At 32.7% G+C, this 25,369-nt stretch overlaps 1 protein-coding gene across 5 annotated transcripts in view; it reads right to left on the reverse strand.

Moving 5' to 3' along the window:
• The window catches only part of ASCC3 (activating signal cointegrator 1 complex subunit 3), a 388,871-nt gene that overhangs the window by 153,841 nt on the left and 209,661 nt on the right, over positions 1–25,369 (reverse strand). For all 5 annotated transcript variants that reach the window (XM_063619908.1, XM_063619900.1, XM_055259780.2 and 2 more), the window contains 3 exons: positions 7,488–7,679; positions 6,949–7,173; positions 838–957 (listed from right to left, as the gene is read on the reverse strand). In XM_063619908.1, coding sequence (XP_063475978.1) covers positions 838–957; positions 6,949–7,173; positions 7,488–7,679 — 537 coding nt within the window. The remainder of the gene's footprint in view (positions 1–837; positions 958–6,948; positions 7,174–7,487; positions 7,680–25,369) is intronic.

The following is a 25,369-nucleotide window of genomic DNA, read 5'->3' on the forward strand; positions in this document are numbered from 1 at the left end:
AGAATAAAAGAAATAAAAATTAAAAAATTGGTAACTGCTTTGATAACATAATAGGATTTATATAAAAACTAAGTTATAGTAAATTAGGGGAAACTATAATTTTGAATAAAGTTCAACTTATTTACAAATTTTGACTTAATACTAGTTAATATCCATATGATCATTGTAGAATAATGTTTTCATTAGACAACAACTGGATTTTATCTGCAATTAGGACACATTTACAATATATGAAGCAGAGTTATAAAGGAAAGACAAGATTTCATAGAATCTATAAGCCCCACGGACCACACAATTGTAAAGTTCATAGGAAGAACTCCTATCAAATGCATCTAATTCTCAGTCTATGTATATGGACTTGAATAGTGGAACTGATTCCAGTCCTCAAACTGTTAAGATAGTAACTCCTTAATGGTATATTTAAATCCCAGAATAGGGATTAGAAGACACTTGATAAGAGGAAAAGATTGTATATAACCTAAGCTGACTATCAAATATGGTCTGTAAGTTTCCTCATGTCTAATTTATTCTAAAATGAAATTTCTCATGGTTTAAAAAAATCACACCAAAATATTAATATCAAATAGAAATATACTTGAATACATGGATAATAGTACAAAGATTAACATAAGTATTTGTAGAAAAAGATATTTAAATATAGCCTGCCTAATAACTACAGGGGCCTATATAATTTTTTGAAAAATATTAAAACTCTTGTTTTTCTTCTAGGTACCTCTTTTCAGATGAGGCAAGAGCAGCAAACAAATATCTATTCTCATATCATGAAAGAACCAAAAAGAAGGTCTGAATTTTTTTTTTAATAAATGAGTTTCCTACCTGATAAGCCTTGTGACTGATGCCATATGCTAATGGATTTGCTCTCATCCGTACATAAAGATAAGTGTAGCTTATCCACTTCACTGCTTCTTCCACATTAGTAACTGTTCCCAGAGCAATCTGCAAATCAAAAATATGACAAAAATTAAAGTAATGTATTAAAGTTGAACATAAACATTACATCAAAGGCCATTCTGTCAGAGATGAAGTTTTAAAAACACATCATTATGCAGTATTTTTAAAAAGGTAGGCACAGTGACTGGACACAACACTTTGCCCATTAATTAAAATCAGTCCTGCCTCATTTAATTGAGAATGATACATGAGAAATGCTATCTTTCAGAACTGAACTTCCTCAATATTATGGCAGATGATTATTTTTCTTTAAAAGGAGTTTAATTCTACATAGGATTAAGGACATTTGTTATTTTTTTTTCTTATTCAGTATACAACTTATTTTAGTTTCATTTTATGTGACTACACTGCTGAAAAATGTAAGTGTTAAGTGCATGAGAATAACAACAATGAAACATTGTTAATTCTATTCATTTTTATCCTAATTCTGTATACTGTCATCACCAAAACCACAGAGGTGATAACATTAGCTTTTACCTCTCAAGATATGCATTTGCAGGACTGCGAGTATGAAGATGTAATATGAATACAATAAAAAATTGACTTGTTTTGCACGAGACAAAGCAGATTTTGTTGTGATTTATACATATTAATAATACATACACTTTAACAAACTGATGTACAAGAACAGGGAGTGGTTTTTATCAGTAAACTTAATCTATGGAAAAAATATTCATGCATTTGAACCATAATAAACAGTGGATAATTCTTCAGATTATGTCTTGAAAGAAAATATTATTTTTAATATAGCATTTAATGTAGCTTTGTGATATATTAATTAAATGAAACCAAAGGTTAATAATTTAAAAACACAACAATAGCATATGAGCTGCATAACAAAGAGAAAAAAATTATTAGAAGATGATATTAACAAAGAATTTCAATGAAAAGTTTTTTAGAAATATATTTCCTTGGCCAATGGATCTATAGGTAGTAATTTTATTTTTACTTAACGTACTTATTTTACTTTAAAAATTTACCCACATTGTAAAACTTCATACTTGTTTTTTTTTTCCTGAATCCTTGACTGAAATTGTTTTTAACCTCCTAATACTTTAATTAAAGGAGAAGAGATGTTCCCTACCTAAATTATTAATTTTAGGAGAAAAAAAGGAAAAACAAACCCTCTCGATTTAGTCCTAATATTAAAGAAAGTAAAACCTTCATGTTTAACTCCTACATTGTAATTTTTATTATAATTCTGTATAACTAATTTCATGAAATAAATATGTGGATGGTTAATTGTCTTTAGTTAGTTGAAGATGAGATTTAGTAATGCATAATTTTCATTATAATATTATGATATACTATTTGTTACTAAAACAGAGAAATGACCAAAAGTTGAAATATAATACGGGAGATTCTGTCTACTAACTTTTAAATTTATACTACAAATGGCTAAGCCATCCATAATGTAGGTAAATATATATATTTAGTGTAAACTGTAAGGCTTTCCACCAAAATAAGAGTAGCAAGAACTAAAATTGAGCCAGTGTGGGAGTTGTGTAACAATTCATGAAGATTTACAACTAAAACAGTTAAACATTTTCTAGTCTACTTGGGTAAATGAAACTAGTTTGGTGATATGGCTAAAAATCTGAGAGTTTCTCCCCTTTGTGAATTCATTATTTGACAGACCAAATCGTATTAAACCATAGACATATAACCTATATTCCCGTCATGACTTTATGATGTTACTTTAAAATAATGACCTACATTCCCTATAACCTTAGAATATTACTTTAAAGTAACATCACACAACTCCTATGAGTAGAAAAATTTATAAGGGATAAAATAAGCTTGCTATTATTTTCAAAATCAGACAGTAAATTAACATTAAAAAATTACCTATTGCTACCAGTGATATGATTAAAGGAAAGGAAAAAGTAGGTAGCAAAGATCGGATCAACTAAAGCAAGTCTTGTAAATGTTCACTAAAAAGGACAAGACTACTCAGAAAAATGAAGGTAAATTTATGATGCTATACCTTATTTTGAGAGTAATATTTGAATGCCACCTAGTGACAAAAAATAAAAATGTATTTGTAAATATTTGCTGTCACCTAGTGGCTACTTAGTACAGGAACCTTTTATAAAACAGGAATTTTTTCATAGTGTGTCTTTGAAATTTATTCACTCATCTCAAAATCATATAGTAAGTCAGTAACAAGCCTGTGCTGAGTAAAGCACAATGGATATGGTAACAAATAGAGTATGCTCCCTGGCCTCAGGAAGTTCCAGGGTCACATGGAGGTGAGACATATGTAACTAACTACAATGACTTATATGAACCTACCATCCATTGTGCCTATCACATAATACCTATTCAAAATGCTTTTAGAGAAAAACATCTAACATGACATTTCTAAAAGTGGCATTAGTATATAGTGTGATAGTTTCATGTTCTGTTAAGTAGAAGAGAAAAATAAAATCCACCTACGAATTTGGTAATTTAGAAATAAGACTCAATATCACTTCATATCGAACTTTAGTATTTAAGGTTATCTCAATTGTTTATTTGAATATGTATTTTTAAAAAATGGTTGAAATCATATAAAAACTTAAGCTAATACTGTAATCACCATGAGTATGCACGCGTGTGTATATATGTATATATAAGCTAGTAAATACATATAAAAACTATGCTACTATATTCATTTATTTATTTAACTAAAATTTCAGTGCTGGCAATAAGTATGAATGAGGCTGAATATCAACAGACTATCGGAAAATGGTAAGTGACTCTAATCATTTACTGTAAACTACCTTGGCACAGGGGTTTCTTAAATTTCCACAACAATCCAGTGAGAGTATCTCTATTTACAAGTGAATAGAGTAACAACAGCTTGTCTAGGGCAGAAGATGTGTGTTGGAGAGTAATTGCAGCCAGAATTAGGAAGGTCGCTCAGATTGCGGAGGCCTTAAACCAAGGACAAGGTGTTTGCGTAACATTCTACAGAGATGGGATGAACTCTGTATAAAAAATGTATGTAGTATGTAAAGTGAAAGAAAGATTAACATAGTTTTGAAGAACAGACTATAGGGAGCTGGCACAGAGTATGTACTCAGTAATGTCTGATGAATAAATTTTAATAAGCCTCAGTATTTCTCTCAGTGTAAAGTTAAGTGACTTTATATATGGATGGGACTTGTGACCTTTCAGCATTAGGATTATTTAGTTAGTCTCATTACGCATCGATAAGCAAATGTGCCTCATAACATGTTTGCATTGAAATTATAACTTAATATAATAATTTCTCCAGTTCTCCCAAACTAATAGTCAGAATTGATACTCATGATATCAAAGATATTAATAGAGGCAACATTCTTAATCTAGCACGACTCTAATGTTGATTAGTGCAACTGTAGAGTCTTGCAATGATTTGGGGAATTTAAAGACTTAAAAATTCATTACCTAAAGAACAAAGCACATATTCATTTTATAAACCAATTTCACACTTGATTTCCACAGATAGCCAAATTTAATTTCACATTCAACAATAATTTAAGAGTTTGTTTCCTTAACAGGAAAATTTACTTTAATAGGGAACTATTCCAATAGATTAGAATATGAGCAAGCTAGTTCAACAATGGCTATACTTCACTATATGGGTGAAAAATGTCAAGATATATGTTATATTATTTAAATATCATTTACATCACTAAATGGAATTATGCTTATAGTTAGCTGACATTCCTGAAAATCACACATTTAGTAAGTACTTTATAAATATTTGATAAATTTATGGGCCCTAATTTATTTTTAATTTCTCAGGGCTTGATCAAATAGTTTTAGTGATGCTATTTTACAGTCCATAAGAAAAAGAGTTACTTGAAGAAAAAAGCAGTATTTTACTGACTTTGTGTCTTCTGTATAATATTGCCAACTTGTGTTTATTTTACCAATTACAAAAAGCTATTAAGGACATAAGTTTACTCAGATATAGTCTTCCTTGACATGCATTTTAAGATATCACTTCAAATCTAACTTTAGCATTTAAGTCTGTTCTTCAAAACTACGTTAATCTTTCTTTCACCTTACATACTACATACATTTTTTATACAGAGTTCATCCCATCTCTGTAGAATGTTATGCAAACATCTTGTCCTTGGATTTAAGGCCTCTACATTTGAAATACAGTCTTCTTTGACATGCATTTCATGATGTGCATGAAAGAACCATGCCTTTTACTGTAAGTCAGAAAAATTATGGCTACCATTTTGGAAAATGTTTTTAATACAGGCCTTAGAAGAGGGCAAATGCTATATATTAACATAAGGAAATATATTCACCTTTAACTTACTACATTTTATATAAAAGAAATCTAAGCTATAATGAAAAGTCTAGGTTTAGAGTTAAATAGATCTGAGTTTGAATACTAGTTCCAAAAATTATAACGTAGTGACCTTGGGTCAGTTACGTATCACTCTGAGGATAATATCTCCATAGCAGCAGTATTGAGAGAATAAGATAATGTACCTGAAGCACTGAGCAGAGTCTCTGGTATACAGCAGGTCCTCAGTTCACTGCCACTATCATTTTATACTAAGAGACTTTGTTCTATACATTAGACACTGTTAACCCAAGACCTAGTTATTTAAGCCACACAATTACAGTAGCCAGTAGGACTGAAATTGAGCTATCATAATATTTCCTTTGGATTCAAATTTTATTTCTCAGTTTTTAAAAATGTTCTTGTAATTTTGCTAATAGAAAATGAGGCCTTTCATGCTTTTCTTTCTAACCGTTATCTTCTAAAACTTGTCCATTCTTTGAATGACTGTCCCAATTCTGGCAGTGGATACTCTCTAACACAGATCTTCTGCACTAGACAAGCTGTTACTCCACTCACTTCACCTAAAAGTCCCAATCTTCTCATAAAATAAAGACACTCTCACTGGATCAAATTTTACCACATTCATGAACCACGACTTTCCTGATAGTCTCGGAGAAACCTATTTTCTCCTTCTGCTGAATCCTTCTACAGAACTGTCTTTCCAACATCATTGCACTGTGTTTTCATGTCTTTTTCTCCCCTTTTGGAATATACACTTCTTAATAGAGAAAATGAAATAGTAAGTGTGTTTTTCATTCTCTAAGTAGACATAAATAATATGAATGGAATGTTAAATAAAATTTCTATAAGCTCTTTAAGAAGTACCTAATATAGGACTTTGTACAAAATAAGTAGTATTTGATTACAAATATTTCAAAGTATTCATTTACTTAATATTTATATACTACCTACTTTCAAGTATTGTTTGAGTCAACTTTAAAGGTATGAAAGAATACTAAACTAGCAAAGTGTTGAATACCAAAGCAATAATTTAAAATGTCACAAAAACAGTCAAACCTGATTTGAATGTTCTATACATATACTCTAAATTTTAAGAATATTTATTTTCTTTACCAGTTAAGATGTTACCTAGGCTTCCAGGGTCTGCTATGTAAATCTTAACACAAAAGTCACACACACACACACAAACGCACACACACACAAACGCACACACACACAAACGCACACACACACGAAACAAATGATCATAATCTAGCTCAATCACATTGTGTATAACAAAGTTAATTAACTGACCTAATAGAGCTAAAGGAGTTTTATAAATTTTATTAAACCTTTAGTAAAAATTTCATTTAAAACTTTGTAAAAGTGCCATACAAATATTAATTATTATTGCTATTTCTGTTTCCATATTTTCTATAGTCTTTGTTAGATTTCTGGTCTCTAGCAAAGCCTCATAGTTTAAAAGTATGGTCTTTTAGCAGTAGATTTTTATCAGTTATCATTCTATAATCCTCTGAATTAATCAACAATAATGCCATTCAGCCTGTTTTGTCTTATAACTATATGGCATAGACTGTAATCCTAAACACTACAAAACAGCAACCAACTCAATCTTTATCTTTCTTGGTCATTCTTAAGGCTGATGATTCTATTCCAAACTTTTACTCATTAGATCTTACCTCTGCATTTAGGTTGTCTGCAAGGCTTTCCAGAAACTGACTCTCAATTGGGTTTCGTTGAGTGAGCAAAGTGAGGTAATGGCTGAGTTTATCATGCGTTGTTATAATGATTCCTTCCCCAAATTTGTCAAATTGTGGTCGTCCAGCTCGACCAAATATCTGCATGACATCTAAAATTCCAAGGTCAACAAAGGAGCCTCTTTTTGCAGCATATATTTGTGTTCCCTAGATGAGGAAAAGTTAACAAAAATTTACATAAACACACACAAATATAATCCTGATGAACTGAATACTGAAATTAGGCAAATATGGCAAGATCTCAAAAGTGTACTTTAACTAATCCTTTCATCATCTGTGATAGAGTTAAATTTTCACAATATAAACTAGATTCTTATTGGAGAAAATAATTCTGATCTTTTATAAATAACATTCAAAGTCAAGGAAACAGCCAAATTACAATATTTTTCTAAATAAGTCAACCGAGAGGCTTGCTTTAAGACACACACAAAATCCATATATCAAGGAAGGTAAGCTCTTACCTTAATAATAACAGCATGGGCGGGAAGATTGACACCCCAGGCTAATGTAGCTGTACACACTAGGACTTTGATATGCCCATTAGAAAACAAGTTTTCAACTAAATTTCTGTCCTGCCGAAGCATTCCTGCATGATGAATACTAAAACCATCTGGGAATAATTCTCGTACTTGCTTATTTCTCGACCTTTGTACCTAGATACCAAGAAAGCATAAGAGTATTATTTAGCATGTAAAAGCAATTGTTATTTAGCATTTCTGTTGTATGAGTTTATCAAAGAAACCAGAAAATTATTTTTAAGCATCTTAAGGTATTACTAAGTCTTAGTATATAATGCATTATATAAAATCATAAAAAATGTTACCTATCTTAAAAAATAGGTAATACCAAAATATATCACAAAATTCAAAAGGAAAGAGGTGAAAAGCAAGTGTCTCTTTCATCCAGATGTCCCTTTTTGCAATCAATCAGTATTACCTGTTTCTTAGCCTTCAAAATATATACTATTCAAAATAAAACTAAATCTCAGTGGCTTCTCAACTCCTTAAGAGTAAAGGCCAGAGTCATTACAATGCAAGGCTACGAAAATCAATCTCATCCCCTTACCTCACCCACACTAGCCACAATGGCTGGCTTTTCTGAGTATATTTTCCGACAAGTCCATATCTGCTTCAGAGCCTTTACACTTTTACTCCAGACCCACTGCCTTTGAGGCCTTCTCCCTTCTTACTGAGATCCCCATGATGCTTCCTCTATGATGTTCTTCATTGCAATAAGTCAATAAACCTAGCTTTGTTCACCTACAGCTGTGTTCTTGGTGATCTTTGATAGCAAAGCATTGACCATCTGTTTTAGCTCCTCAACTATACATGTCCATTGAATATAGAGTAGTCCTTCCTTATCTGTAGTTTTGCGGTGGTTTCCATTACCTGAGGTCAACTGTGGTCCAAAAATATTAAGTAGAATATTCCAGAAATAAACAAATCATGTTTTAAGTTACATGCTCTTCTGAGTAGCATGATGAAATCTCACACTGTCCTACTCCACCCAGCCCAGAAAATGAATCGTCCCTTTGTCCAGCATATATAAGCTGTAGACACTCCTCACCCATTAGTCACTTAGCAGTAGGCTTGGTTATCAGATTGACTGCTTAAGTATCACAGTGTTTGCAAGTCACCCTTATTTTACTTAATAATGGCCCTGAAGCGCAACATTAGTGATGCTGGCAACTTGAATTAGCAAGAGAGAAGCCATAAAGCGTTTCCTTTAAGTGAAAAGGTGAAAGTTTTCAACTTAAGGGAAGAAAAACGAAATTGTACGCTGAGGTTGCAACAAATCTTCTATTCGTGAAATTACAAAGAAGAAAAAAGAAATTTGTGTTAGTTTTGCTGTTGCACCTCAAATTGCAAAAGTTACAGCTACAGTGTGTGATACATACTTAGGATGAAAAAGGCATTAAATTTCTGGGTGGAAGACATGAAAACAAAAATGTACTTAATTGACACCAATCAAGTTAGTTCACTAGTATCTGTGGTTTCATATCTTGGATATATACCCCATGGATAAGGGGGGACTACTGTAATAATGTTACTTCTGGTTCTGTTCTTTGGCCTAATCTGAGCCCAGAGGTGAGATTCAGTATACTTATATGTCACCTGTGTAAGTGCTGTAGCAGAAGGTCTTAAAAGACTCACTGAAGATTCACTATATAATAGGCAGAATTTTTAAGAAAAATTAAAGACCTGGCCGGGCGCGGTGGCTCACGCTTGTAATCCCAGCACTTTGGGAGGCCGAGGCGGGCGGATCACGAGGTCAGGAGATCGAGACCACGGTGAAACCCCGTCTCTACTAAAAAATACAAAAAATTAGCCGGGCGTGGTGGCCGGCGCCTGTAGTCCCAGCTACTCGGAGAGGCTGAGGCAGGAGAATGGCGTGAACCCGGGAGGCGGAGCTTGCAGTGAGCCGAGATTGCGCCACTGCACTCCAGCCTGGGCGACAGAGCGAGACTCCGTCTCAAAAAAAAAAAAAAAAAAGAAAAATTAAAGACCTTAGATTAACATTTAAAGAAATGTTTATATAGTTAAAGCTTCTGTTTGGCCATCACATCATGTGTTTATTTGCTATTGGTCTCAAAAATCTCATTATCAATTCATAAGCTTCTTTTTGAACAGTTTTTTCCCTACACTTTTTACTTAAGGGCTGGATAATGGCAGGGAGTAAGATTTCAGGGGATTGGGGTTCCATTCTAGACTTCGCCATACTGATTATCTCTCAGGTCACTTAAAATTTTAAACTTCTAAGTTAATAATATTTAACTAATAAAATTATCTAACAAAATAACATTCCATGAAATCTGCTTCAATTATAAAACCAAAAGTAATGCATTAACAAACCACACCATCTAGTGGCCAGCCAAGTAAATAACAACTTACACATTTTGAGCCTCTTAAGGGTCCAAAACAAAATACATATATTAGCGTAACAAAAGAGGAGAGCTTCTTAAAGTTTCAAGGGGGATGTATTCTTATTTTATTCTTGTGCAGTGCAGTCAGCCTGTTAGAAATTATTTTATACATATACTTTACGACTAATTACACTTGGATCTCATTGCCTCAGCTTTCATCTTTTCAGACAAGCAATATTGTTACTGTAATCTTAAAGCAGCTCTTACGAATATGGAAAAAAGTCCAATTGTGGTGTATTTGCTAAGAGCTCCTTCAGAGGCTAAAGGTAGGGAGAGGAGAAACATTTCACTTACTTCATTTCTTCTCTAATATTCAAGAGTGGGTATTCAAAGCCAACAGAGGAAACTAAAACTATTGGTTGGAGGTGATATTCAAATCATATTGCTGGATTGTTGTTTGGTTTTAGGTGAAGTCTGCTATCTGTGGGCTCCCTGCATTGAAATGTTCTGCTGTCCTTCTTACAAATAGATTCCTTAGTCAAACCCCATTTGAGGGAAGACATGGCTAGGACTGCTGTGGCACCAATGACACAGTAAGATGTTAAACAAGGGAAGTATGTATCTGTGATAGAGATGTTTCTTATAAAGTAGCAGGTGGATCTTGGAATACTGACACAGTACCTCCCACTTGATCACATGGGTTTCACATTCAACCAGCACCAGTGGCCACCAACTGGGTATATCTCTCTGGTCTCTGTGAGGAACTAGGAGGAGGTAGGAGTCATTTCTATTTCTATTTTTGCATACTCCATGCATTTTTTTTATTGGTTCATTACAGACTTGAAGTGACAACAATCAAAATAAGTCTGGGTTTTTTATTCTTAACTATCTTTGAATCTGAATTTTCCATCTGTGGTCTGCCTTAGCTCACAACAAAAATGAACTGGATTCCGGCTGGGCACAGTGGCTCATGCCTATAATCCTAGCACTTTGGAAGGGTGAGGCAGGCAGATCACGAGAGGAGATCAAGAACATCCTGGCTAACATGGTGAAACTCCGTCTCTACTAACAACAACAACAACAACAAAAATAGCCGGGCATGGTGGCATGTGCCTGTAGTCCCAGTTACTCGGGAGGCTGAGGCAGGAGAATCACTTGAACCCTGGAGGTGGAGGCTGCAGTGAGCTGAGATCATGTCACTGAACTCCAGCCTGGGTGACAGAGTGAGACTCCGTCTCAAAAAACAAAAAACAAAAAAAAAAAGACAAAAAATGAACTGGGATCCCTGGAGATGAGGCCCAGGGATATTCCTCATCTGATTTTAAAATCTGATTTTAAAATCTGATTTTAAAAATCATCATAAAGCAAAACTATTTTTCCACTTTTAGTGTACACACCTAAGAATTTTAACACATATTTGTGTTAGATTTGTGTAGCTACCATCATAATCAAGAAGAGTTTCCCCACCTTAAAACAATCCCCTCATGCTATTTCTTTATATAGTTAAACTCTTCCCAACTACTACCACTGTACTAATCTGTACTCCAACCCTATAGTTTTGTCTCTCCAAGACCATTATATAAATTGAGTCAGAAAGCTTATAAACTTTTGAAATTGGTTTCTGTCACCCAGATTAATGGCTTTGAGATTCATCTAAGTTGTTGCATATATCAGTATCTCATTCCTTTTTATTGCTGAGTAGTATTCCACGGTACTACTGATGGGCACATTACAGTCTGTTAATCGGACCTCTCACTGAAGGACATGGGGTTTGTTTCCAGTTTTCACAATTATAAACAGAACATTTATAAATATTTATGTACAGTTTTTTGTATATATGACTATGATTTCATTCCTCCAAAGTAAATACCAGGCATGAAACTTACGGGTCACATGGTAAATGTATGCTTAATTTTATAAAAAATGCCAAAGCATTTCTGGCGAATTTTAACATTTTGCATTTGCATCAGCATTGTATGACAGTTCCAGTTGCTTCCCATACTTGCCAGCTTCCCATACGTTATATAATTATTATTTTTCATTTTAGCCATTGTAATAGGTGTGTGGTGGTATCTTATCATGGTTTTAACATAAGTTTCCTTAACAGTTAATGATGTTAAACATCTTCCATGTTCTTGGATGTGCATATCTAATCAGCTCCTCAAGTTATTCTACTGCACACAAAAGCACAAGCAGCGAGTTTTTTACAGAAGGATATTGGCAGTGATGTTTTTATCCACCTGTGTATAATACAGCTGTACAATTTGACCTCATGAGACTATTTAGTGCTAAGCAACTCATATTCGTTATTGTACTAAATTATTTACATTCCTAAGAAGAGTACCTCCTAACAAATTTATGAAACATGATAGTCACTAACAGACAAAAAAAAGCACTGTAAAGAATCAAAGAGAAGATCAATAAGAAACATGTATTTATCATATATTAGATCCTAGGACTTCAAAGAAATTTAAGACAAAATCTGAGCTTTGGATAATCTGCAGACTGGTAAGGAAGACAGACTCATACACAAATGATTTCTATTAAATATAATGTGTTTATGATACAGGAACATGGGCAAAAATGAAACTTTGTTATTTATGACACGATATTGTCATTTATGACAAAATTATGTCTTATTTACATTTGTATTGCTAACATTTGGCAGGGTACCTTCTTCATACTGATACTACACATTCCCTGAATGAATGAATCAGTGATCTGATAGTTTGATCAAAGAAATCTTTACAGAAAATGTGAAATGTGGGTCTTGAAGGACAAGGGATAGACTGCTAAATGGGGAAAGGTAGGCAGCAGGATATATAAGTACCTAAGCTGGGAATTATTAAAGAGCACACACAGTGTGTTTGGAGGGCATTCTGTTCAGAGGGTGTGGGGCAAAAATTAAGAAAATTAAACTAGAAAAAAGGATTGGGGTCAGGCTTTACATTGTCTCGAACATAGGTGGAAAAGGGGTCAATTCAAGTACTTAAGCAGTATCAGATTTGTTCTTTCGAGAGGTAACTTCACAGTTGTGCTAAGACCAGAGCAGGTATTGGCCACTACAGCAATCTGCAGAAGATGGAGGCAGGGGAAACAGAAACAACCAAAGTCAAGGTGAAAGTTGGCTAGAAAGTAACCAAGACTGGATGACTGTCTAGAAAGGGGGATGAACATGACATAAAAGAAAAGGAGTTAGAATTGTTTCAAGCTAATCCTTATCTTGGTGCACTGAATATATGATAAGGTAAACAGAATGAGGAGAGTCAATGATGTGCCTTAAACTAGGTACTAAGAAGGTCAGGAGGAAATTATGTTTTGCGCATGAGTTTGAAGTGATCCATGATAAAGACTTGGGCTTTTCTTCTAAATAAATGGAAAGCCACTGAAGATTTCTGAGAAGGAGAGAAATAAGGGAGACCAGTTAGGTAACACTGTAAGAATATTCAGAGTGAGATGAGATGACATGATCAGGTGTAAAATATATGAATAAAATAACACAGGCTGGGAGCAGGGGCTCATGCCTGTAATCCCAGCACTTTGGGAGGCTGAGGTGGGTGATCACCTGAGGTCAGGAGTTTGAGACTAGCCTGGCAAACATGGTGAAACCCCATCTATACTAAAAATACAAAAATTAGCCGGGCATGGTGGTGTGTGCCTGTAGTCCCAGCTACTCCGGAGGATGAGGCAGGAGAATCGCTTGAACCTGGGAGGCAGAGGTTGCAGTGAGCTGAGATCTGCCATTGCACTCCAGCCTGGGCAACAACAGCGAAACTCTGTCTCAAAAATAATAATAATAATAATAATAAATAACACACACACAGGCAATGCTCTGTATGTGTGTGTGTCTGTATATTTTGGCTTTCTTGAAAAACAAAGGAGAAATTAAAACTGCATAAGTCTAAAAATTAATCAAAACACTACATATCATAATAGGACAGAGTAAAGTTGTACTATGAAAAAACATCATACCTGCAATACTTACATAACTAAAGAATACAGTAAGTGAATTAAGCATCTAACTCAAGAATCTACAAAAATAAAAACATAACAAACCTAAGGTAATAAGAAGGAAAGCCCTAATAAAGTTTTAACTTTAAATCATTGGTAGAACCAACGATTTAAAGATTGTGAAATTGAGAAAAAAACTAACACTCTTACTTTAAAAGAAAAAAATCAAACAAAAATAGACAGTGGCCATTACTGACTAGAGAAGGAGCTGGGAAACTATGTGCCAACTACCTGTTTTTGTAAATAAAACTTATTGGAAAACAGCCATATCAATTTGTTACAGATTGTCTAAGGCTGCTTGAGCTACAACAGGAGGGCTGAATGAATAGTTGCGGCAGAGATCATATGTCTACAAGCTTAAAATGTTTACTACCTGGTCTTTAAAATAATCTGCATAGCTGTACACAAGTACAACAGCACAAGCACAAGACCCAATATCAGCAAAATGAAAATATCACAGTTTGAAAGAATATAAAAGAAATACATTACAATTTAAAAGAATCAGAAAAGAGCACTTTGTAAAATTCAGTGCATTTCACTCAAACTGTATGGAATGGATGAATTTTCTAGGAAAATATTGTTACTAATATTTAACCTAGAAGTGACAGAAAACTCTAAAATGATAAAAATAATGAAAGAAAATTGAACAGTTAAATTTAACAGCTGGGCTTTCAAATTTTTAAAGATGAATTAATTCTAATGCTATTAAGAGACTCTAGAGGACAGAAACAGAACACTTAAACTGATTCTACAAGTGAATATAATGGCACTGATATTAAAACCTGACAAAGCAGAAAAGTGAATACAATATCTCTCTTATAAATATTACTCTAAATAGTAAAGAACTTTAGAAAACAGAATTCATCAATGCATTAAAACAAAATGCCATAACTAAGTACTCTTCAACCCCAGAATGCAAGGGCATTGCACTTAATATGTTAACATATTTAATAATTCAAAAAAGAAAGAATATTATGATCGTGTGCAGACATTGAATTTTGACAAAAAGCTACATTCAGTCCTGATGGTTAGAGATGACAATATACACCTCAAACTATGCTTAATAGTAAACATACAGAGTATACTAATTAAAATTAGGGAGTAGGCAAGGTTGTTTGGAATCAGCCTATTGATGTTCTAGACAATACTAGACATGAGAAAATAATAAAGAATATAAATACTGAAAAGGTATAATTATAAATTAATTATTTGTTGTAGATAAAGTAAATGTTTATTTAGAAAACTGGGTACTGACTAAAATATACTAAATAAAATAAAAGAATTTGGAAAGATGATAGTCTCAAAAATTTAATATTTTTATAAAGGTATTTCTTTTATGAAAACATTTTTCTTTTCCTTATTATGTAAAATATTTTTATATTACATATTTTTAAAAATGTAAAGAAATATATTTTTCTTTTCTTCAATTTTAATATAAAATATTAATTTTTAATATAAAAACATTTTATAAAAGTTTTATAAAAAGACATATATATAGACTATATATATACACAGACAATAACTCATATAATGTGGAAAAAATCACTTTTATAACAGCAAAAACAGAAATAATAAGAGATAGCCAGGATCTACATAAAGTTTTATAATATTGCTGAAGAACATTCAAGAAATAATAGATTTAATTTTGAGATAGGAAAACTTGATTTGGCAAAAATATCATTTCTCATTAACTTAATGTGTAAAATCAATGCACTTACTCAACTAAAATATGAACATGATTTTCTGGAGGGAATACTAAAATTCATCCTGAAAAGTAAGACTGAAAATTTATCCAGGAGAAATTTTACAACTGAAGAATAATCAGGATGTTTAATCCAATCAGTTACTGAGAATTCTATGAAAACAAAATAACTAAAACAGTTTGATAAAAAAGAAGAAACAATAAGATCAATGACACAGAAGGGAAATTTCAGAAATGACTCAAGTAAATATGAGAATACTGTATATTAAATTTTTTAATCAACAGAAAAAACAGTATTTAGAAAAAGATGATGCACCCACTACTATCTGGAATAAGTTCCAGAAACATCAAGTATTTAATAATAAAAATAAAATATAAGGCTTGAAGAAATCACAGATGAAGTAGGTGTATGGCTTTTATATGCAACACATAAAACCCAGAGACCATAAATAAATTTACAGAATTTCTACATGGTAAAAAAATCATAAATAAACAAACAAAAATAAACATCAAGGGTTAAACAGAAAAAGTTTATGTAACATATATGTACTAAACATGCAGTTTAGTACACAATGGGCCAAGATTATGAACAATTTAAAGAATAGGAAATACAAATAGCCAATGTAAAAAATGCTCAGTTTCACTCAAAATTAAAGAAATGCCAATCAAAATAATAATGAAGTACTGTTTTTTGCCTGTTAATCTGTTATAAACTTAAAAACGTTAACACTACCCAATGCTGGCAAAGTTACGTGGGGTAAAGCACAGTCTTCATGTGCATACAGTATCCATGGGGGACTGATTCAACGAACACCTTCTCTTCCCCTGTGGACACCACAAACCACGGATGCTTAAGTCCCTTATATAAAATGGTGTGATATTTGCATATAATTTACACTGTCTGCCTGTATACTTTAAATCATCTCTAGATTACTTATAATACCTAATATAATGTAAGTGTTATATAAGTAGTTATACTGTATTGTTTAGGGAATAATGACAAGAAAAAGTCATCTGTGCATGTTCAGAACAGATACAACCATCTTTTTTTACCCCCCAAATTATTTTAATCCGGTTGGCTGAATTCATGGAACCCATGGACATGGAGGGCCATCTGTAACAACTGCTGGAGGAAGTATAAATTGGAACAATATCTCCAGTAGGCAGTTTAGGGCCACTCATCAAAATTTTAAATGCATGTAGTACATGACAGATAAATTTCACTGCTTGGAATTTTTCTAATGTATATCATTGCAAGAGCAGGAGCAAAAATGTGTACTGCAGCATTGTTAACAATAAAAGGTAACTGGAAACAACAAAAGTATCCATCAATACAGGATTCAGTAAGTGAATTACTGTAATATCCACATTGTGGCATATTATACAGTTGCAAAAAGAATGAAACCCATCTTTCTGAGTTGATTTGGGAAGACCTCCTTTTATATTACTAAATGAAAAAGAAAAAGACAAAAAGGTGTATATAACATGATGCAATTTTTTTGTATTAAAACATATACCCATGCACACAGGCAAACACACAATGGTTGTTGTACAAATCTTTCCTCAAAAGAAATATAAGAAGCTTTTTAAAAGAAGTTTTATTTGGAGAAATGAAGGGAGAAGAGATGGTTAAGACCATAAATTATGGAGCTAAACTTATTTACTATAAGATGCCTGCTGCTTTCTAAAGTATCAGAAAAATCACTGCTTTTTCTACTCGGTTCTCCAAAGCTAGCACTACATGGAGCCCAGGTTTTGCTACTGTCTGAATTACTACAGAGATATACTTTATCTTGTTCACATTTTGTGAACAGACGATTTGGATTCTCCACAGAAGCCATTTGAGATCCAATACTATACTCACTGGATAAAGTGTTTCTACACATGGAAATCCAGCACAAAAGAATACCAGCTGTGAAAAGGTAAAGGAAGTAAGGTATGTAGTTTCAGAACCATCTAAGTTTGGTTTCCTCTGACTTAATCTTTCCAGTTTTCACAAGTGAACTTTCCACACAGGGCTTTATAGTCAGTAAAATTCAAATGGAATGGGCAACTGCTAAGATAATCCATCAGCACAAGTAAGGCATTATATTCCTTTCCCCCAGTGAAAGCATGCAGAACTTCTTTCCACGACTTTACATAGCATTTTCCTACTCATGAGAGAAAAAACACAATGTAAATGCTTTTAAAACTAAGGTTAAAATGTGACTATTTCCCAACATTTACTTCTAAACTAACACAAATACATGATTAAATAACATGATTTTTTAAAAACTGGTAGGAAGCAACTGAGGGTATTACATCTGGTCCTTGCCTAGATTAGACTCATGCCACATAGTTGCCATCTGCCACTCCCTGTCACTCTTTATATTTTAGTCATTTTAATTTGTTTTTTCTTATTTGCTTCAATGTGTATTTTTTTTATGTCAGCCTTTTCTTTGAATTCTTGACTGTCCTCTTTTGCTTTGTCAACTTCTAGCCTTCAGATCAGCTTAAATGTCACTTTGTTGGCCAACACCATCCTCTAACACCATGGGTCTAGATCAGATTCTCTAACTCAATTTTTTGTTAGCACTTTATCCCTCTTTATTATTTCAAATGTAATTAAAATCAATTATTTAATTAGTTGTTTAATCTTTCTGTCCTTCCAGAATATAAGCTCCATAAGCGTAAAGGGGTGACTACTTTTTCCTCCCTAAAAATATTTCCACTTCCAATTAAAGCAAATAATATTAGTCTACATATAATATCTGGTCTTACCTCCTTCTAGGAGTCTTACTGTATTGCCTGGACCGGAATATAATTTCCCAGATCTCATGTAGTAAGGGTACTAGATGATAAAGTCCATTCTGCTAATTAAAAGCATTCAGGCAAGATCTGGATGATGGAAATGAAGAGATAACTATGTCTTGCTGTGTTTTTCTGGCAAGCAAGATTTTGGAGACAGAAGGGTTGAAAGTTTTAACAGATGTACTATACATTCAAAATTTGGTTTTCTAGTGTGTTCACGAATGTTGGAAGGCATCTGTAGTAATAGCTGTGGCTTTTAAACTGCTAATCACCATCATGTAACTGGTTGTTTAAATTCAAGAGTTGTAGTAGTAGCTCTGGACTTCTACTCCTCTGATTTTACCAAATTTCTAATAAGTACCTAATTTCTTATATAAATTCTTTTCTATTTAAAATGTACCTAGAATGGTTTCTGTTTCCTTTTACTAAATCATAACTGATACATGTGTCTACTTCAATTCACTATAAACATGTTGACAGCACTTTATTTATATTGATACCCATTGATCTATTAAAGTGACTGGTAACCAGCTTACACTGAGTAAATATTTGCTGAGTGACCACGACGAAAAACAGCTTAAGGCTCATGTGTATATAAACAAGTCACAATTACCCAGACTAGCCTAATCCCAATAACTAATTTCCATATGTTATTCTGACTGTGTTAATTATGCACTTTAACTTGGGAGAAAGAAAGTGCCATTTGCTCTGTTTCATGTCATATTCCTTGAAAGATGATCCTAGCTCCCATATGGGCTGTCCTGATTATTAATAGAAATAAGACGGCATTCCAGAGAGAGGACCCTAATTAGAAAAAGATAAATCTCATCTAAAATTGCATTATTTTAATTCATTTGGCCATCTGTAAATAAACAGAAAAATTAAAAAAATTAAATCACAACATGAAATATGTTTTTGATTTTAAATTTTATCATTACAAATCTCTCTACCCCTAGGAATTTCTAACATTATTTATTAATCTGATGTCTTTAGAGTGCTTCCTCTACTCAAGTATTTTCAAATGAGTGAAAACCAACATTCTAATTAACATATTTTTGTCAAAACAGCATGATTCCTTAACAAGATGTATTAATTTATTGTAAGAAATTTATTCTGTGCTTCTAAAATGCATCTTAAAGCACAGAAACAAAAATAGCTACAATCAAAATTTCCTTAAAAGTAATAAAAGAAACAAGGATAAAATTTCAATGCTATTTACTATGTTCTTTAAAAAGAGTCTCACTTATTCAAAGTGAACCATACGTTAGACTACACTGAAATGAACACATGGGCCACAACAATGTCCCTCGCTTGGAAGAAAGTGAATCCTACTTTTCAGTACGTGAATTTTGGTCACACAACTTGACTCTTCAACAATCTTCAATAGCTTCTCGCTGCATATAAAGTCTAAAAGCCTAGGCATGGAATTTAAAGTCTTCCATTGTTTGACCATGCCTAGACCTCCATGCACCTTACATTCCTGTGAATAGAGAACATTCTTATTCTCCAAAGAAACCCAGAGTTTTCCTTTGCCTGTGTTCTCTTTCTTCTCTAAAAGCCTTGGCTTGGCTTTTAAATCTATTATCAAAATGTTTTTTTAAAGTATTGAATTGATCAATACCACAGAAACTCTTCTCAAATCATCTTCAGAATTGGGTACTATTATGTTTAGATTTTGATAATACATTGATGAATATATGTTACGTAATTTTTTAAGAAATTTTTTGTCATCCAAAGTTTGTTTACCAACTTTCTTTTTTATGCTTATTTTCTTCCTGGAAACTTCATGTTTTAAGTTATTAAATTTAATAAGTGTACAAATAAAGATGTAGATATTAACTGGTCTGTTGTTGCTGTTCCTAATATCTCTTCTACCAACCTGCTTACTGCTTTTTACAATTCAATATTATTTTTTATTGTTCCAAAGCATTAAATTTAATTTTTGTCTCATCTATTATTGTTTTAAACTGTTATCTTCTTCCTCTTCAAAGCTCATGGGTAAACATTTACAGAATGTCTACCATATGTTAGGCAAGGTATATGTTACCTTATTTATTACAGAATTTTTTTTTTTTGAGACAGAGTCTCCCTCTGTCACCCAAGCTGGGGTGCAGTAGTGCGATCTTGGTTCACTGCAACCTCTGCCTCCCAAGTTCAAGCGATTCTCCTGCCTCAGCCTTCCCAAGTAGTTGGGACTACAGGTGTGTGCCACCACCCATGGCTTTTTTTGTATTTTTAGTAGAGATGGGGTTTTGCCATGTTGCCAGGCTGATCTCAAACTCCTGACCTCAGGTGAGCTGCCCGCCTCAGCCTGCCAAAGTGCTGGGATTACAGGTATGAGCCACTGCACCTGGCCACAAAAATCTTAAAATATAGGTATCATTGCCACTTTGTATGTGATGAAACGTGGCTTGAGGATGTTAAAAAGGCAGAGTGTGTGAATCAATGTTAAAACACAGATTTGCTTAGATCCAAAGTTTTTATTCTATATGAGGTTACCTCCCTTTGAAAACAGAAAAGTCATGCTCCCAAAAATGCAATTAAACAAACAGTTGTACTTTTTTAAAAATTTTGTTTGATTTTATTTAAAAAATACTAATAAACTTTTGACATCCTATGTGGTGGTAACTGACAGTAAAATTACTATATTAGCCTCCAAGAGGAAAAGAGGTTAAGATATGGCAGGGAAAGAATAAACTCTGTGAAGATGATATTTTGCATATATTTAAAGTAAAAAACAAAAGTAAGAGAAAGAGGGCTATTAACCATCCCTGCTACTACTAAGTCTGTTATGCCATCTTTAGTTAACAGATACCATCTTGGAAGAGAAGATTCTAATCTTGGCCATACTGGCACCGAAGCTGCTCATGCAAAATTAAAGCAAACTGTAATAGTATGCATCAGATAACTAATTCAAATTGGCATTGATTCCAGTTGCCATTGATTTAGGCAAAGACTAAAGCTGAACTTATAAAAACAAAGAAATGACTGACAGATCTACATAATAAAAAGTCAGAAAATTATACTTTAAAGCAGCTTGAGGGTACATATTACTATTGGATTCTTCCTAATTTTATAACTTGTTCAATAGATATTTTCAATAACTACAGACACAAGGCTTATTACATGATAGAAATTCTACCTAAAAGACAAACTCTTAAGATCACTGATATATGTAAAAATACTGAACTCACATCAGGGCCATAAATCAGAAATATACAGTAAAGGGATGGGTGGGAATACTCAATCCAGTATGAGAACAGTTAAAGTCTGTTAAAAATTTGTAACAGAAAAATTTGATTTGATTGAGATCTCAAGTAAAACAGAATCTGAAAATTCTAACTGAAGGATTCATTTAACTTAAAATTAAAATCACAGTGGAAAACAATGGCTTAATAATGAAAATATATGCATCTTTAATTATATACTTACTTTTATAAATATAAATTGCTGCTATTCCTTGAGGTATGTTCTATTTTATAGAAAACAGTGGTTTCTTAAGACACAATCTTTGAGGGGGACAGTATAAAAGTAATAAATATATGGAGTAAATTAAGAAAATTTTATCCATATTATTTATTATCCTTTTGCCATTTTAAAATTTAGTTACTAGTATGTATATTTTCTAAAAATAGATTTCTATGATAGGTAAAGTTTTGTCATTGTTCAGTTTCCAAAATAATTTCATAACATCATTCTATCTGTTTCTCATAGTAAATAACTAGAATAGGTATTATTTACTCCATTATTATTCCATTTGATAGAAGAGAAAGTACGTTTCAGAAATGTTTAGATGTCGAAGGCCACAAACCTTCTAGAGGTAAAATCACAACCAGACCTTTCTGTGAATGTGTCCTGTTGGTTTGGGCATCATTTGTATGTCCTGAGATATTCCTGTGCCCAGGGAGAGCCCCAAGCTCCATTTCTGAAGGTTAAACTACTCTTGGGAGACTATCCTTTCCTTTCCCTACGTTCTTGTTTCAGTGGACAAATCTGGAAATATAGGTAGTTTTTCCCTTGGGGGTGACTTTGATATTAAAGGTGAATATTATATGAGAAGTCCTGAAGTGTAACTGTTACTTACCAGAAAGAAAAGACTCATTTCGGTTGCAGCTAAGGCATAGAAATAGCCTTATTACATGCACATGTGTACACACACACACACACACACACACACACACACACACAGAAAAGGAGGATTTTCTTAATGGAGTTTTGTTGTTTATACAAATAAAAATATATTGTGTTAAATGAAACTGTAAAGAAGTGCTTTTAAAGATCTTAGTAAGTCAGGAATTCAGGTGATTACATTAAACGCTTAGGGGTAAGGCATCACTGTGGCACGGTAGGGATTTAGCCATATAACAGGAGGCATGAGGCTAAATTTCTATGTACTACTGTAGCAAATTTATCTTCTAACTAAATTTTAATGTTTTGGGTTCTTAATTTCCCATTTTTCAAAAACATGGGAAGAAATGTCTCCCACCATGATAATAGCTCCCTTGAAATTGCTAGAATGTTAATACCATTTAAGTTCAAAGGCACTTCAAGAAATATGAAGAAATGTACTACTAGCACTAGAAGAATACTCTTTTAAATTCTAGAGCTTTGAGAAAATATTGAGAAAGATGACCTTATCTTTTGTTATAATATGCACTGTGGAGGGTTTCACTCTTTAAAATCTCTCTTTAGAAGAAGTGAGGGATATAGTTAGGTTGAAGAAATGTTCTTCTATTTAAAAAAAAAAAAAAAGGACTCCATGCCCTAAGGTCTTCAGAAAGTCCCAGATTGGATTTGATCTGTTTGCTTTTGAACAAATAGGACACAGTGTAGTGAAAATGGTGGACTTTGGAGTCAGACTGGCTCAAATCACGGCCTCACTACTTAATATGAGATTCTCTGTGAAAATTATTTACTTTCTCAGTTTTCGTTTCCTTATCTGTAAAATGGGAATAAGTATCTTAAAGGACAGCACAATGGTACAGGTCAGATGAGAAAATTAAGGTGAAACATCTATTATAATGTCAGTCTCAGAGGAATAAAAGCTAAGAAAAAAAGTAATTCTGGGATACCTACCATCAGACAAATACTCTATGAAAGGCTGGGAATATAATGGTGAGTAGGACAATGTTCTTAATAAAGGTGTGTGCAATGCATTCTTCTTGGAAAAAAAAGTCCAATAATAGTTGGATCAGGATAAAAATCAAGTATAATAAAAATATAAAAAAAGCTATAATAAAAATGACTAGGGATTTTCAAGTCTACCCAATTGTATCAAAACTTTCCGTTTCTCTGTTATTTTTCTTCCAGCATAGTGATCTGTGAATAAGTGATTGGTGACATTGCCTTAAATAAACATCATTTAAAAATGTCTCCATATAAATTATTATAATATGCTCTAGAATATTTTATACTATATTTGATTTACACATATGCCATATCAAGGGATAATACCAGCAATACCATAGATTGTAAGGATTGAATGAGTTATATAAATAAAAACAATGCCTGACACCAGTGATCACTTAATAAATGTTAAGCTTTACAATAACAACAATTAAATAATAAACCTGCATTATTTAAATTAGCAATAGTTATCTGAATTGAGATGGATAAAGAAACCAGAAATCCACAAGGTGGCTCTCAAGGTTTGTCTTTTAAACAGCATAGAGTTGTTTTGTATATCCAAAGAAATGAAACAAGACTTATGAATACCAACTTGACTTTTCAAAGACTCATAAATTCAAGATTAATAAATAATTGGAAGGACACAAAGCTGTACAATCTGTACAATAAATGTTATGTAATAAAAGTAAAAAATAGAAAATGAATAAATTTTGTATTTCTAAATTGAAAGAGACTCTGATGTTCAAAACAAATGACATCAGCTTAACAGAATTTAAAATATCAATATAAAATGGTGAAATTTATAGTACAGTCACAAATATATTTTACTAGGATAATAAATATAAAAGGGCATAGCACAATGTCTGGCAGCTAGCAGCTGTTTGGTAACCAATCAGTTAAATCTTACATTGTGTGTTTATATATATATATATATATATATATATACACAAAATTTAAAGTGACTATCATTTTATGCCAACAGATTTTTTTATTTCATAATTTATTTTCATAGCTTTAAATCAGGAGTCAGCATACTTTTTCTGCAAAGAAACAGAAAGTAATTTACAGTAGCTATCACAACTACTCTATTTTTCTCCGGTAGTGCAAAAAAAGTCAGACAATAAAGAAATTGGTATGTTTACGTTCTGATAAAACTTTAATTACAAAATAGACGGACACCTTTGGCCTTTGGGCCATAATCTGCCCAATCTTCATCTAAATAATTATCTGATATAGTTAAATAATACTGATATAAATCTTAAGACACTACCAATACTCAAATTACCTAGAGGAGTGCTTCTTAAACTGTAATGTGTACAAAATCACTTGAGGATCTAGCTAAAATGTAGATTCTGGTTCGGTGAGTCTGGGTTGGGGCCTAAAGGTCTCCCTTTTTAAGAAGGATGCAGGTGACCCCAAGACCTTTTTTGTCCCTTGAGCATGTGTACACTGAGTAACAAGCTGTTTACAAACTTTTTGGCTCAGAATTCCTTTACATTGCTAAAAAAAAAAAAAAAAAAGCCTATTTAGGTTATATCTGTCAATATTAACCTTAAAAATCAAAACTGAGAAATTTTAAAAAAGTATTAATTCTTTAGAAGTACAGTAATAAGCCCATTAGATGTTAACATAGGATATGAAATTTAACTGCATTTTATATTTTAACTATATTTTAAAGAGCAGGACTAACCACTTCAACTATAACCATATAGAAAGGAATGATAAGTGTTACATCAAAGAATGAAACCTTTTAATAAAAGATCATTAAGTCAAGAAAAAAGTCAAGATTATAACATCATAAATCTGCAAAATTAACTTCTTGGAAATTGAGACCGTGGATCTTTCACATA

Source organism: Symphalangus syndactylus, chromosome 2, assembly GCF_028878055.3.
Source record: "Symphalangus syndactylus isolate Jambi chromosome 2, NHGRI_mSymSyn1-v2.1_pri, whole genome shotgun sequence".
Lineage (NCBI taxonomy): Eukaryota > Metazoa > Chordata > Mammalia > Primates > Hylobatidae > Symphalangus > Symphalangus syndactylus.